Source organism: Ananas comosus, linkage group 12 (genome assembly GCF_001540865.1).
Source record: "Ananas comosus cultivar F153 linkage group 12, ASM154086v1, whole genome shotgun sequence".
Lineage (NCBI taxonomy): Eukaryota > Viridiplantae > Streptophyta > Magnoliopsida > Poales > Bromeliaceae > Ananas > Ananas comosus.
The window spans coordinates 1,932,210-1,948,831 of record NC_033632.1 but is presented as its reverse complement, the minus strand read 5'-3'; the positions used below and the strand labels follow the sequence as shown (position 1 = coordinate 1,948,831).

At 34.1% G+C, this 16,622-nt stretch overlaps 3 protein-coding genes across 4 annotated transcripts; all 3 read right to left on the bottom strand.

Moving 5' to 3' along the window:
* On the bottom strand, positions 4,525-5,677 carry LOC109718299. Its single transcript, XM_020244469.1, has one exon. The coding sequence runs from the start codon at positions 5,637-5,639 to the stop codon at positions 5,040-5,042; it is 600 nt and encodes a 199-aa protein (XP_020100058.1). The 5' UTR covers positions 5,640-5,677; the 3' UTR covers positions 4,525-5,039.
* LOC109718298 (cysteine synthase-like) lies at positions 5,738-10,442 on the bottom strand. Of its 2 annotated transcripts, none has more exons than XM_020244468.1 (8): positions 10,130-10,442; positions 9,721-9,848; positions 8,810-9,012; positions 7,852-7,977; positions 7,376-7,534; positions 6,455-6,648; positions 6,144-6,279; positions 5,738-5,878 (listed from the first exon to the last, which is right to left on the bottom strand). In XM_020244468.1, exons 1-7 carry the CDS (start codon positions 10,241-10,243, stop codon positions 6,154-6,156), a joined length of 1,050 nt encoding a protein of 349 aa, XP_020100057.1. In that variant the 5' UTR covers positions 10,244-10,442; the 3' UTR covers positions 5,738-5,878; positions 6,144-6,153. The 2 variants fall into 2 exon arrangements, with proteins under 2 accessions (XP_020100057.1, XP_020100056.1); XM_020244467.1 differs by having other exon boundaries at positions 5,754-5,895.
* On the bottom strand, positions 11,178-15,832 carry LOC109718793 (cysteine synthase-like). The gene is made up of 7 exons (XM_020245192.1): positions 15,648-15,832; positions 14,727-14,854; positions 14,226-14,428; positions 13,391-13,516; positions 12,982-13,140; positions 12,147-12,340; positions 11,178-11,660 (listed from the first exon to the last, which is right to left on the bottom strand). Exons 1-7 carry the CDS (start codon positions 15,744-15,746, stop codon positions 11,535-11,537), a joined length of 1,035 nt encoding a protein of 344 aa, XP_020100781.1. The 5' UTR covers positions 15,747-15,832; the 3' UTR covers positions 11,178-11,534.

Below are 16,622 nucleotides of genomic sequence, written 5' to 3'. Positions count from 1 at the left end.
ATTATTTTTTAGTGTAAATTTATATTGTGATAAATATTCTCCCTTTTAGTGCGCCAAAATAGACCAGATAAAAATAGATAATAATATCTAATTAATTAATATCCAAATAGCGTAAATGGCAAAAGGGTTTGGTGGTTAATATCCGAGATCCTAGTTGATGTATATTTCCAGCTAAATTTATTTCTAAATTAAATAAACGAAGCAAAAAAAAAATATTCAAAAAAGATTAAAAGATGTTGTGGTCATTCACAAAAAAGCTTGCAATTACGTGATTCCCTTTCCCACCAAAAGCACACTATCCATCTCAAAATTTAAATTTTAGATTCAAATTATCCAAATTTGATATTTTTAGCGATGTTTACATGTAACTTTCTGCAGTATGTGACTATCAAATAGTGTCTAAAAAAAATTATAAACTCTTTTAAACTTTAGTATTGGCTTAACAGTAACATAATAGTGATTCGAAATTTTGACAAAATTTTTGAACTAAATGGTTGATTAAACTAAACATAAAATTTCTATGCATGCCTAAACTTCTAATTTACAAAGTAGTGAAAATATCTTCAGTACCCCTTCAAAAGCTTATATTTACATAAATACCCTTCTAAAAATAAAAATATTATAAATGCCCCCTCTATATATGAAGAACTTTCAAGAATAACCTTTAAAATAATTTTTCGTTAAAATTTTAACTAACGGAACTATATACCCGTTTTACGCTTATCACAATTACCCTTATAAAATTTTCAAAGGAAAAATTTACTCAATGCCCTTCTAGAAGTACATATTTTCACTAATGTCTCTATAAAAATTAAAATATTATAAATACACCTCTAATTTTGAAAAACTTTGAAAGTTATCTTTACATGTAACTTTCTGTCTAAGTTGAAATAAACGGTAAGCAAATTTTATCAGTGCCTTGTGAGTTTTAACTCATAAATGCATTTACTTATACTTATTTTTTTTTGAGAGATAGGTAGCAAGCTACCCGCTTCGTTTATTTCATTTAGAAATAAATTTAGCTGAAAAATGTGAATCAACTAGGATTCGAGCTTCGTTTATTTCATTTAGAAATAAACTTAGCTGAAAAATATGAATAAACTAGGATTCCAACTTGGGTCTCGAGTACCAACCACCAAGCACTTTGCCACTTGCTCTAAGAACGGTCTGTATTTTACTTATACTTATTAGTGAATTAATTATATTATTTACAAAAATATTAAACAAAATGCTATAGAAGTTTTTTAATTAGATGCTAATAAGCAATCTTATAAAAATTGTTAACAAATCTTTTAAAATTGTAATAAAAATTAATTTCAAAATAATTATGGAATGTTACGAAAAAATTACGGAACAATTTTAAATAAATGCAGCTATCTTCCCTATCATAGAAAATATATGAAGCTCTCTCAATAATAAGCTATTTTGAAATAGCTTTTCAACTATATTAAATATTTTCTCACCCTCTTCCCTTTTATTTGCTTTGATTTATTTCAAGTATTAAAATGAGAATTTCATAAATTTAAATAACAATTATATCAATTTATGATGGCTTTGATTGGCTATTTTCTGAAAAATTAACAACTTATAGTAAATGAACAATTTAATTTTGACAAATTTGTCAATTATATGGACCAAAGAAAAGTTAAAAAAAAGTTTATGAGCCTGTTTCAAAATAATCTACATTTGAGGGGTCTTATACACATTATTTTCATTAGTTAATAAAGAAATAAATAATGGATATACCACTATGAGATTCAAAATAAGGGGCAAAATAGTTAATTTTATATTTAATAATTTTTATATAATAAAAAATGGATTAAAACTATATAACCTTACAGAGGTTAACGGGGAGGGTAAATTTGAAATAAAATAGGTATTTAAATGGGCATTTGTGATATTACCAATTTTGTAAGGATATCTATAATATTTCTAATCTTTTGTACAGTATGAATGAAATTATCCTTAAAAAATATCTTGACTTTTAATCTTTTCATATAACTTCCTTGCATTTGGGAATTTTATTTTATACTATACATAGTCCCACAACTCAATCTAATTGGCTAAATATTAACAAATTATTATTTTAAAAGTGATGTGAAAATTTTATAATTGATGATGTGACAATAATTAAATGCTATCTTGCTTTTACATTAATAATTTATTAATATTCAGCCAACTGAATTAGGTTGTGAGACTTCATGACAGTAATATAAAAATTCAAATGAAAAATTATAATAAGCTAAAGTTTGAAAATTGAAATATCACCTACATCTTGAGGACCAAAGGTACTGGCTAAAATGTCACCCCATCGTCCTTTGAGAACCAAGCATGCAATTTACCTTATTTGTTAGTTGTTTTAACTTTTACTCTCGTTACAATTTGACCGCTTATAATTTTTTAACAGAGCGACCAACCGTCCCTAGAGCAAGTGGTAAAAGGTTTGGTGGTTGGTATCCGAGACCCGAGTTCGAATCCTAGTTGATTCACATTTTCAGCTAAGTTTATTTCTAAATAAAATAAACGAAGCGGGTAGCGTGCTACCTATCTCTCAAAAAAAATTTTAACAGAGCGGATGACAAGAGGCAATCCCACAAATGCCAAGTCTACAACCAACAAAGAGCCGTAATCCCACAAATGCCAAGTCTCCCATAATTTTTTTTTATTTTTTCGCCCCCGCCCTCCCCGAAGCCGATATTGTCTCACCCATGTAGCATAATTCATCTTATTATGAANAAAAAAAAGCCGCAATCCCTACAATCTTTCGCGCGGGTTGGCCTAGAGTTAACTAACACCTTTTTGACCTTTTATTTTTTGAAAAACAAAGAAAGTAATAAGACCGGTAAAAAAGAAATAGCACATGGATAAGAATATTGGAGTAGGTCTTGTGTGTTATTAGGAGCACGAAAATTTTCATCTTTTTAAGTTGTTTTCGATGATATGACTTTCGAATCGACGATTGACTCCGTTAGACTTGATATAGTAGTATATTTGAATTTTTTTTTAGAGATAGATAGCACGTTACCCGGTTCGTTTATTTTATTTAAAAATAAACTTAACTGGAATGTGAATCAACTAGCATTCGAACTTGGGACCTCGAGTACCAACCACCAAACCCTTTGCCACTTGCTCTAGGGTCGGTCGGTAAAAATCAATAATATTTAATGGATGGTGTATGTCGTTTGCAAGTTTAACGATGTAAAATTATTCAAATCAGATGAAATTTTAATAGAAAATTCTTATACTGTCTACAACAAAATTAATATCTTTGATCGAAAATTTTAGTGCTATATCATAACTTTTTATGAGATTTTTATTTTTAACCGCCGATTTTGAATCGTCTCGATCACTAAGTAAATGATATTAAAATATTACAAAATTTATTTTCTAAATAGTTCAAATACGGTAGATCAAATCTAATAGAGCCGACCATCAATTTGAGAGTTATACTATCGAAAATGACTTAGGAGCACGAAAGCCTCCATACTCCTAATAACACACAAGACCTACTCAAGAATATTGTAAAATTATTATTATTCTCTATTATAAACCAAGCATTACTCATCATGTGAAAAGTGGGAGAATTACGGATTTTCTACGCACTGGGCTCATTCATTCGCGTGGAGTTAAAAAAAAATATTACCATAATGAAGGGTGAGTGTACGATGTTTATAAGAATAAATCTGAAAAATAAAAAGGAAAAAATTAAAATTGTCTATAGTATATTCTGAGATCTCCATAAAATAAACTGGAGAGAAACCTCTCGTGGGACTTCTATTACCAAAGTAAACTGAAAACTTTCGAACTTATATAAAAGAATTAAAAACATGAGAACTTTTCTCAAATGATTAGAGAGCACTTTGTCTAAAATATTAGTTGACCGTAAAACTCGTTGTACTATAATATTGAACATGTCTTTTTAAAAAAAAAACAAAAAAATGAACATGTTAGCAGGGTTGCGAATGGAAAGTGAAGTAATTATAGAAATCTAATAAGGACTCTTACTCGGCCGTAATAGTAAAATACTTAGCTAATGGATGGTGGGATGGAAAATTATAATTTTATTATTATTATTATTTAGCGAGTCGAATCTCTTTCTAATAGGTTTTATTATTATTATTTTAGGTTTTCTTTTAGGATTAAAAAAGAAAAAGAAGGAAAAAAACGAAAAAATAAATAAAATTAGGATAGCATAGGCTTGAGCAATCAAACAGTAACAAAGGAAAGAAAGAAAGAAAAAAAAAAGTATAAAACTAATTTGGCTACTTAATTAACAAATATTAACTTACCGCCTAATCTTTTAATTTATTTGATTTAAATCGGGCAATAAAATTTTAACTTTAAACTTTAAATACGTAATTAGAATACTTCAAATAATTTTTGTAGCTATAAATTCACTTAAGTAATCAATTTAAATTTTGAAGTCAATGTACCATTGACCGATTAAAATCAAACAAATTGAAAAGATTGATACTAAAATTAAAATTTTAAAAGATTGGATAGCCAAACTAAAATAGTCTACAGTTCAGATAAGTTCGGTATGTTTTTACCCAAAAAAAAAAAGAAAAAAGAAAAAACTGTTGAAGGAGCATATAGTACAGCGGATTGAACCCAAACTAGTTCATGCATGTGCCTAACAACATACATCAATCGACAACAAGCACGTTTCTACAACTTTTAAAGTGCATTGCACGAGCCCCACCTTGTTCCATTCCCCTTCCTGCTCGCCAAACATAATTCTAACTGCTGAGAAATTATTTTCTACACCCATACATACAACCTGTGCATCAAAGTGTGCCGGCCATCCATCCAATCTCATTCTCCAATCTTCACAATCTGACTCAACTATCAAAATTGATCACTTCGATTTACAAATCAGGAAAAAACTTTGTTACTGATTAAAGTACGGAATGGATCTATGGATGGAAAGATGCGGTACATTCACGAATTGTACAGATGCACCGGGTGCAGGCAATAACTTCTCCTTACCACCGTTGCCGCCGCCGCCGTCGCCGCTGCTATGGGTTGCTTGCTCTTCGTCAAGAACGCACTGCATCAGCATTTGCGAATGAGCTCGTTCGTGACATCGGTCTAGACCTTGGCGTCCGGGGGTGGTAGTTCCTCGCAGCCTCATCCTCCTCGTCCTCGTCGCTTGGCACCTTGCACTTCTCTCCCAGTATGATCGTTTTCTTCCAAATTGTCTCCTCCGACTCCGCCGCCCGCCGCTCCTTTCTGCTAGCCCTCATCTTCTCAGGCAATCTTGAGCTAAGACTTATCGAGAGTTTCCTTCGAGAGGACGAGGCGGGTACCACCACCGGAGGGAGGGGACCGTGGGTGGCCACGCCAGCGTCCATCTCAATCACAGTTGTTCCTTCCTCGGGCACACTCGTCGAATGCTGTTCCTGATCTTGCTGCAAAGTTTGAGTCTCCGCCGGCTTTGTATTGGACTCGTTGTTCGAGGGCGGCGATGGTGGGGATTTCGGTGAGGATTTGGGAGGAGACTTGGGATTGCACGTGCCGCAGAGGGAAGAGACGACGGCAATGGTGGCTGCGATCCATGCGGCCAGGAAGGAAAGGAGTAGAGCATGGTGGATCAAAGGGTGGGGCTCCAAAGGAAAAGGTGGTAATCTCCTTCCCATGATTACAATAAGAGAGAAAAAAAATTCTGGCAAAAGTTTTCCTCCTAGGCTAGATTGGATAGAACATAGTTTTCGTTCTTTGCCAAAATTGAGAGAGAGAGAGAAAGAGAGAGAGGACTTTTTACCATTCTGTGGTTTCGGAAGAGTTGGTTAAATTCTCCCAACTGAAACATTCTAAATTAAGATGTCTTAGTTGTCTTGAGATATAACAGAGCTAAAGCTGCATCGATCTCTTTATCCTGCGGAGAGATTGCCCCTAAAGAGTTACATACAACTTGACATCATTTTTTGTATCTTCCAGAGAAAATTGTAGCTATTATTAGCAACCTATGGGCCAACAGATACGTGCGATTTCTGAGTAATGCAATGTTATTATTCTGAGTCCTAGGCAGAATTTGTTCATTCTAATTAAAACAGTAGAAAATTTGCTAGAGTTTATTGCATGAAACATTCTGATTAATCTCCAAGAATACAAACTTCCTGAAAAATATAATGTCTTCATACCTGCTTAACATCAAAAAGTCATTTTAGAACATTCCTCTCTTGCCAGGGCAAAGAGCTCTGAGCTCACATATCTTTCTCCTCCACTGGGAAACATAGTAACAATCATCTTCTCTTTATTCTCCTCCCTAGCTGCCACCTGCAGTCATTTCAATAAGTCAAAATAACCCATATACATATATATCCTGTAGAACTCCCACATTGAAGTTTATCCAACAACTTCCAACTGTAGCAAAAGCAGATTCTACTAATCAAAAATTTGCTTTTGGGACCTTGAAGCTGATTTCAGTTTGTGTTCAAAGAAGAAAGGAAACCTTTAAGCAAGCTGCTAAATTGGCTCCTGAAGAGATGCCGACAAGCAAACCTTCTTCCCTCGCCAACCTTCTCGCATTGCTCATCGCTTCCTCTGATGTCACCGTGATGATCTCATCAATCTGCGACTTCTCCAAGTTTTGTGGAACGAAGCCTGGCCCTAATCCCTGGATTTTATGTCTCCCTGGTTCGCCACCTTTAGATCACCATAAGAAAATGTCGCATATCATATATGTCAGGGGGTTGCAGGAATCATGCTTTACACTGAGATGTGGACTTAATCAAGCCTATACATCGGTATGATAATCTTGTTAAGGATTGAAATGTGGTAACTTTTCAAAACAAAATTGTTGCTTGGGGATTTTGATCCATTTTTTTCAAACTCTATGAACATTTTATTCTTCTTATTGTGCTAAAGAACGTAAAAAGAAATATAGAGCAAAGTACAGTTAAATGTTGAAGGTATCAGAATACAGGAAAAGTAGATACATCACCATATATCTTCCCACGAAGTTGTCTATTAACACATATACCCCATTTATTAACATAGATACTCCAGCCAAATAATTTATTTACATATATACCCCTGCATAATTTGAAACATAAATGCCCTTGTTTAAAAAAAAAAAAAAAAGAGAAAGAAAAATCTTTCATAATTCAAAATTAACTTTCCCCCGTAAAGTGGAAAATTTCAAGGGCAGGCATTCTTTGCAAGAAACTGAGATAAAAATTTTTGCAGGATATGTACATGTAAAGGCATATTCGCACTAGCAAGATACAACTTTTTGAATCCCTATCATTTGCCTATCGTGCTTCACTAAAAAGCAGAAAAATTACTCATAAGTATGTGTTAATTTATTACCTGAAATGATATGAATCCCTATCATTTGCCTATCGTGCTTCATTTTAAATTTGAAAATTACCTGAAATGACTGGACTCTCTGCAGGTTCAACACAAATGACCTTAATAGAAGGATTTTTCATTTTGAGGTACTTGCCGGCACCAGTTACACTACCTCCTGAACCAGATCCACATACAAAAATATCCACCTTCCCCCCTGTATCTTTCCATATTTCAGGCCCTGGAATTTAGTAGAATTGTACTAATCTTGTGAATATATGAAGCTCATGATTATCTAAGTTGGTTCAAGAGCGAAGCTGTTAAAAGAAGAATGTGGTTAAATCAATTAAGCATATAGAGATAAAAGTTATACATGCAAAAACTATTTTTGCATAGGTACTCCTGCAGGGGCACACATGCAAATAGCAATTTTGCAGTGGTATTTGTGCAAATTTGATTTACAGAGGTTGTATATTCCAAAAAGCCATATATTTATTCATAAAACACGCAACAGAGTCAAATGATTGTTATAAGAAGGCAACGCATAATAATACTCTCCAGTCCCTTTGAAGTGTGCTTCAGGATTTGCTGTATTTGTGAACTGATCAAGAACATAGACATTTGGGATTTCCTTTTTGAGCTGCTCCACCTTTTCAACCTGTCCTTGAAATCCTAATGAAGGATCTGCAAAGGAAATTGAAATAAAAAAAGAGTATGATGAGTTCAGAAAAAAAAGCGTCTTCAAATTAGAAAAATTAGTAGAACAATTTATAAATAAAATGAACAATAAGTTAATAGTTCCCCTTCAAGATATTAATATTCATTTTTATGTTTCATTGCCCCTAAAAGCTTCCAAACGTTGTATCAACCGCGTATACATGGAAACTCAAAATGATCCTGTATAAGCTATTATTATGAATACCATCGCCAAACATTTAGGCTCTCGTTTGTCAGGGGTTTGTTTAAGGGATAATTCAGACTATCTCCCTTAGCCAACACTGCAAAGAAACTTAGGGATAGCATTCAACTCAAAATTGCTTCATTTTAGTGTAACTGCAAGTATGATATTTCTTGCTATCTCCGTAGCTCGCATGTACTTTTATATCGCTTGATGCATTCCTATAATTTAACAGCAAACACAAAATTATGGTTTTCAAAATCATAAGATTACAAGATTTAAGGGTAGAAAAGAAGTAATCCTCCCTGAATTTGTCTCCGAAGCATACACACACACATACACACTCTTTAAGGAATCATTTGGTTGGAGAACCACTGGAATTTAACCCCCAGATTTTGTCAAACAAGGGACAGAGGGAAGATAGTTCTCCTAGACAAATCAGGTTATAAACCAAAACTGGAAGAAAAACTTTATGTTGTTTATCGTACGATAGAGAGATAACCTAAAAGTATTCTAAATCAATCAAAAATATGACATGAGTAAAACACTGAACAACTCACTGGACAGTATGAGAAGTGATTCCCTTGACAGTAAAATTTTCTCACTGCCCTTACTTACCAGTTAGCAATACTTCCGCACCCAGATATCTCAATACAATCTGCTTATCAAGTGAATACTGGGCCGGCATAACCGCGATGAACTTGTACCCTTTCCGAATGGCTATGTAAGCGAGAGCTATCCCGAGATTACCACTAGTGGGCTCCACCAATGCCGTAGTGCCAGGTGTAATTAGGCCCTTTTCCTCTGCATCTTCTATCATTCTGCAAAACAAATACATTTCAGACAATAAGATGCAGCATTTGTTAAGGCCCACATCCTAATAAAAGCAACAGTTAAACAAAGAGATAGAGAAAAACGAAAATGTCAAGTGACATAGTGCAAATAAAATGTAAGTTGGTATGGCTCTCTTACTTAGCCTCTCAGTGTATTAATACAAAATCATTTCACGAGAAAAAGTAATTTAAGTCGCTCAACATTCTAAGACCATCTGTTTTGTGTCTACGCATGATATAGATACTCTGACTTGTGGCATCTAAGCAACATAAAGAATCTACTAAATGAGAGTGCACCATCTTTTTGCAATATAAGGATAACGAAGTTCAAATCACTATACAACTAGAAAAGGTCGGACTTTACCACATTAATAATGTCGACGGCATGAATCATGACAGAAACTAATCAGGATTTATTCATTCATATTAGATTAGAAAAAGTAAACAAAATTTTGTTACAACTCTAGTAGCATATATGTCATGAATCTGAATGCACTTCTCTCTTAGTTTTTTTATTAACCTATTTCAATTTGTTTTTTTTTTTTTTTTTTTTTGTTTATCTTGTAACTTAACCTTACAACATAACAGGTAAGGATACAAGATAAACAAAAGTACACTAATTCCATTAAATAAGTTATCGATTTAAGTTTATCAACAACATGGTTAGTAGAGATATAAGATGCATCAAAGAAATACCCAAGAGCGCTGCGGTCCTTGACGGACGAAAGCGGTTGGTATGATTCCATCTTTCCGATAACCCGACAATTCAATCCATCTTTTCTGACAATACGTTTCAGTTCTATAAGTGGTGTCCAACCTATAAGCTGAATAAAATTAAATAACGTAAATATTGGTCTCAATTTATACAATTGAATAATTAAATAATAAAGAAGAATGTGAAACAAAGATCACAAACAAATTAATCCTTGTGCCAAATTAATTCTGGGAAAACAAAAATAAGCACAGTATTATGCATTTGTAGATCACATAACTACACTATTGATCTCATTTTAATTTTCCCAATTGAGCTCCTAACGTTTGTTTTTGCCCCGATCCTTTTGGCCCATGAACCTAGGAGAGAGAGAGAGAGAGAGAGAGTTATAACCTGAGTGATATCGGAGGCGATGTGCTCCCTCAAATCAGCTTCTTCTTGTTCTTCTTCTTCTTCATGGGGGGAAGAGATGAGAAAAAGAACTCCGCTTCTCCCCTCCTCCTCCATTAATGGCTTCTTCGTCTCCGTGAGCTCAACTATCGACTAAATTCGATACTAAGCCCACCTGAAGGAGCGGCGGAGCGTCGGAGCGTGAGACGTCCCATGTCCACCGTCCATCATGCGTTGAGATTGGTATTGTCTATATATGATGGACGGTGGATAAAACTGTATAACTTTGGGATCTCCCCGTAAATTTTGTGCTTGTTTCCTATTATCGCTTTTATTTCAGTTTTATATTTTGCTTTATTCTTTTCTAAAGATTAATGTGTACGGATCGCCGTTAGCCCCTTGGAGTATCACCCAATTGCAACGGGGCCCCTGTAATTTTTTCTCCTCATCATTTTTAGTTTATCGTTTCTGAATTTTGATGTATATTATACTTTGCATCTTTAGTATATAAAAAACATAAAATTATTCTGTTAAAACGAGTTTGGATCGTGTTCGAAGTAAATTGGTACACCCGGGTCATTTTACATAAAATAAAATGATTATTTTGGAACAGTTTTTTTGTTCGCCCGAGTGCAAGATCAATTTTTAAGAACTGTACACCTACAAGGCACGAGCTCATTAGCATTTATCAATTTTTAAAAAACAGAGCTAAAATAAAACTAATGGAAAGAAATAGTATTTACGTTCATTTTTTTTTAAGATGCTTAGGATTTACTATTCGATGGTTGTATTAATATTCATCCAAGGACTAAAAAATTAATAAATTTTTTTATTATCAATAATATACTAGCTCAAACTCATTTTTAAGCATCTCATTAATTATTTCCTGTAGAATTATTAACAGATAAATTTCTACCACTAGGAGGTAATATATAAACCCCTCCTGACATTTTTCATAGTTTCTATACAATGAATACATGCATCTAAACAAGCCTTCAAAATATAATGATAATAGGACAAGTAGGCTTAACACTGCATATAGAGAGTACTATGTTCAGGGAATTTGGTACCCAGGTCCAGTTCATTATCACTCAAATAGGGGGAATAAAAAAAAAAGTCCCACAATTACATGGAATGTTCTTATTTATCATCAATTCAAAGCAAAGGGAAACATAAAACGATCACTACCGATACACAATACAATTATTTCAAACAAGGGTTCCCCTCATGTCCATTTTGGTACTAAGCACCGCCTAACACTTTTGGACCAAAATAAGTTGAGACAGAAGCGTATAGAAATATGTTTCTCCATTTGCGTAATGTGTTATCAACTTACGGAAAAATACAGAAAACTTTCCTGTGGCAGATGCATCTATGATACAATCTGAAATTCCATGCAGGCTGGGCCTTAGAAGGTCATTTTAGCACATTCCTCTCTCGCCAGGGCGAAGAGATCTGAGCTCACATATCTCTCTCCACCGCTTGGAAACATGGTAACAATCATCTTCCCTTTATTCTTCTCTTTAGCTGCTGCCTGTAGGTATTTCATAAATCCGACATTAAAATGTTTCCACTACAGCAAAAGCAGAAGCAGAAGGTTCAAATAAAAGCTCCTGTTTTTAAACTTCTGGTCACGGCAAAAGCTCTATATCTTTTGTTCATTAAATGTCCGATTGTTGCTTCTCAGAGCAGAGAAATACTCAAAGAAGCCAAGACAAGCGAGCCGCCAAGAAGAATTTTTGGAGCAAAGTTCTGATAGACCCAATACACGGACAATTCCCATGCACTGTGATGCGGCAGCAATTTAACAGGTTGTATGAAAAGCAGGCTCATCTCCACCTTTGGTTTTAAATAAAGCTTTATGTCACATCAACAACTCTGGTATACTAGTTAGACTCTTCTTAATAAGCGAACCGTAGAATTGCCGCAACATCATTAGTGTGCAGGAATTTCTTGCACTCCAAGTCTAGAGAACAATTGCTACCAAAGAATTCACCAACAGTATAATAAAAAAGGAAACCTTCAAGCAGGCTGCTAAATTGGCTCCTGAAGAGATACCGACAAGCAATCCTTCTTCCCTGGCCAACCTTCTCGCATTCGACATTGCTTCTTCTGTTGTCACTGTGATGACTTCATCGATCTGCGATGTGTCCAAGTTCTGTGGAATAAAGCCAGGTCCTATCCCCTGAATTTTATGTTTCCCTGGCTCGCCACCTTTGGAACACCGTAAGAAATAATCACATAAAATGATTTTGGTAACATTATTCTTGATAAGCGCCAACACATGTTGAGTTTTCAGGATAGACCTGTGGATTGGAAATTTTACTCCATGTTGCCTCACCAGGAGGGCGTGTCATCGATGATGAAACGAGTGTTCATTAAAGGAACCAATAAAGGATAGAAGGCTTTTTCTGGAAAAGGAAGTTTCATTTTTCGTGAATTTGCAAAAAGTATCGTACTCCTCTTTTTTCTTTTTTTTAACAACTTTAGCCCCTTTCATAGCTTCTAGGACCAAATTGGCCCCTTCTAATACAAACAAAGGTGAAGCAGACTCACAATTCTGATTTACAGTTACACAGTTTAGACATTAATTATCGATCAGTCATAATTGTGCAGCATTATGATCATGTAGTGTAAGAATAGTTTGTCTTACAAGTTGAAAAGTGCGTAATGTTGCGAAAGTGTAAAAAATTTCATCTTTTTGTAAAAAGAAAAGGGGAATGGTCTAATGGACTCTTTTTCTTTTATTTTGGCGGGGGTGCGGGGGAGAATCTGTGGATCAAACTGTGCCAATTACACCAGAAATTAAGTGAAAGTCATTTTATAATATTCAAAAGTTCAAATTAGTGAGTTACCTGAAATGACTGAACTCTCTGCTGGTTCAACACAGATGATCTTAATAGAAGGATTTTTCATCTTGAGGTATCTCCCAACACCAGTTAGAGTACCTCCTGAACCGGGCCCACATACAAAAATATCCACTTTACCCCCTGTATCTTTCCATATTTCAGGCCCTAAATTTAAGCCAAGGATCATCTTAGTCCATTTAAAACCAAAGTTATTTAAAGAATGTAGGATATATCAGCTGTATAGAGTAAGTATTACCTACTTCTACTCACCATTAAGACGCTGTTGTTACATGGTGATATTTGAAAGAAACTAAGTGAAAAGTTAGATGTATTGATATAATGAAAACAAAGGAAAATATTTATAGCTCATATTTGACCAATTAATTGTCAAGGGATTGTCTACAGCAATACGTACCGGTCCCTCTGAAGTGTGCTTCTGGATTAGCTGCATTAGTGAACTGATCAAGAACATAAACATTTGGGATTTCTTTCTTCAACTGCTCCACTTTGTCAACAAGTCCTTGAAATGCGAGCAAAGGATCTGAAAAGGATTCGTAGAAAGCAAAATCTGATTAGTACTCCAACAAGGCTGCCTCATATAAGAAAAAAAAATATCTCAATAAATTAGTTATATGGTGCGATTGATAAACAAGTTAACTTGAAGATACTGGAAAAGTTGCGGAGAAGATGAGAAAGGTTCTCCAGATTATTCTAGGATAACTATATCCTAATTCCTGCAAATACTTTGTAAACATACACATCCTTGTAGTGATTATAGTTTTCTTTATAATCGCACATCGAACACCAATATATGTTCTCGGTATATTTCCTTGTAAAATTCGTCTTCAGACCATATGCCTCTCAAGTCTCAGCTACCCCCTTGATTCTGTCAATCAAAGCACTTCAAGATATCCTGTCAAATCGGATTATTCTAGAATACCCCATGAACTCCTATTCAATCTAACACTTAAGAGGTGTGCTACCCTCACTTTGTCACTGAATATCCACCTAATGTTTCCAGTTATCCTTTCTCATTGCATTTATCCTCGAGGCATTGTTCTTATCCCTATAGTTTTGTTCTTGGATATCCAACATTCTGTCAAGCGACAAGTAGAAAATGCTTTGATCTATGCAGAATTCGACCACTCAGACGCCAAAGAAATAATAAATCTCCTAAATAACTCCTAGAAGTACGACAAATAAGAACATATTCCATTCACAGACAAGCAAGATATGATATCCATCCTTACCGGTTAAGTACACTTCAGCACCAAGATATTTCAATAAAATCTGCTTATCAAGCGAATACTGAGCCGGCATAACCGCAATGAACTTGTAACCTTTCTGGAGAGCTATATAGGTCAAACCGATACCCAAATTACCACTTGTAGGTTCTACCAACGTCGTAACACCAGGTGTAATTAGGCCCTTCTCCTCAGCATCTTCAATCATTCTGCAACACAAAATCACGTCAGGCAACTGGGCATTTTGCAAAATTCAGTACAGATACTTTAAAACTCTGATGTCAAATATCTCTTATCTCTTTTCCCAATTTTGAAGTTATGGATTTCGCTTTTTATTTAAACTTTGTAATTTAACCTCACAGCAGAGCACGCAAGATTATAAATTGAACATGGTTACATCGAAATATAAGTTTTTCATTTACATCTTTTTCTAAAAAAAAAATGGTGAATTAAGACATGCCTAAAGTTCAAAAATGAATGAAGAATAACAAATATTTAGTCACAGACCGAAGAGCGCTACGGTCCTTAACAGAAGAAAGGGGTTGATAAGATTCCAACTTTCCAACCAATCGAGCATTTATTCCGTCATTGCCGGTGATACGTTTCAGCTCTATCAGCGGCGTCCAACCTATAAGCTAAACAAAAATAACACAAATTGGCTCAAATTGCCCAACTGAATCGATACATGCATCATCACCGATAATCTCAAAACAAAAAAAAATAGAAGCATTTTTTAATGACATTTCAGTACTATCTGGCGATTAAATCAAGCATCCAATAGCTAAAAATTAAATGTAACGCTCAAAAAATTGTGAATTTTAAGAAATGTCAACACTCTTTTGGTAGGCCCGGATGTGAACAGGGAAATTAATGAGACTAGGAATTTCAAAATCTGTGAACTCGAGACTTAATGCTCTGATATCATATAAAACAATCGTTTGTCTCTAACAATTTAAAAAGGTTATAAATACAGTTTTTAAAAATATGTAATATTCAACAATAATATCACATTTAGCTACTAATATCACAGCTTAATTCAGGGTCGGCGTAGTCATTCAGTTGCAGCTAAGAAAATAAAGAGGATAAAGTGTAAACAATTTGCTCAATGTATATCGCATATATACCAAATCATTAGTGAACAAAACAACAAAAGAGCAGTAACTAGAAACTCGTACATAGTTGAGATCTCAAGTTGACACATTTAAGAAGAATTTTATTTTTGCTTTTTGGTGGAAACTAAGGATGATTCTCTATGCATATTCACTAAAAAGCTTAGAAGTTTAACATCAAAAGAAAAAAAGAAAAAAAAAAAGAAGAGAAAACACCAGATGATGTGGATCTCTACTTAGTTTCATACAAGGAGGGATTGGAGCTAAAAGAGGTCAATAACAATTTTTTTAAAAAAAGGGCGAAAAAAAAAAAAAAAACCTGAGTGATATCAGAGGCGATGTGCTCCCTCCCGTCATCGTCTTCTCCCTGTTGGGATGAGAAGAGCGACGGGATCCCACTTCTCCCTTCCTCCTCCATTAATGGCTTCTTCAACCTCCGATCTCAAGCAGCTTCAGCGCTTATCGCTTCCCCACAGTACTACTATAGTATAATAGTTGACACTTCAATACTTCAATATATATATATATATATTTAGTATTAATATATTTTATTATTTATATTATCTTTTTTTGAAGTGAGAGAACTTTTAAATTATCACATGGTTTTGAATTTTTTAGTGCAATAATTTTCTTCTAAAATTTTATTCTAAAAATAAATTTATTAAATTTTTATTTATAAATATAGTCCTATAAAAATCGTAAATGGTTCACCGCTTTCTTTCTTTTTCTTACTTCTTTCTATGTTTTAACGATAGTAAAAATTATGAATGGTTCATAGCTTTTATTTTTTTTCTATTCCTAATGAAGAGTTATAAGTGCGATGAATCATTCATCGTATTTAAAGATCTATTTTTATAATTTTTTTTTAAAAAAATTATTTTTATAATTATAAAAATTAATAGGATTATTTATAAAAAAAAATTCCATGGTTTGCGATATTTGCAATTGGTGTACCATGATTTCAACTATCGCGCTTAAAGTCACCCTGCCGTGCTGCACAGTGCCCTTTTTTCTTTCCTCTTTTGAGAAAGCTCTATGGTATGCACGTCACATTTGAGACCCACTCACCCACCCATGAAAGGTCGGGGATTAAATTCTTGAAATTAAGCGCACAGCGTATATACCAACTATACTACCAGATGGGTTACGGCATAATACTGGTGAATAATATTCTCTACATATTACTTTTATCAAAAATTAAATAATTATTTTTATATAGTATTTGATATCTTGATAAATATATTTGATATTTTCAAACGGAGTTTATAAATTGATAAAAAAAAAAAGGTCATCA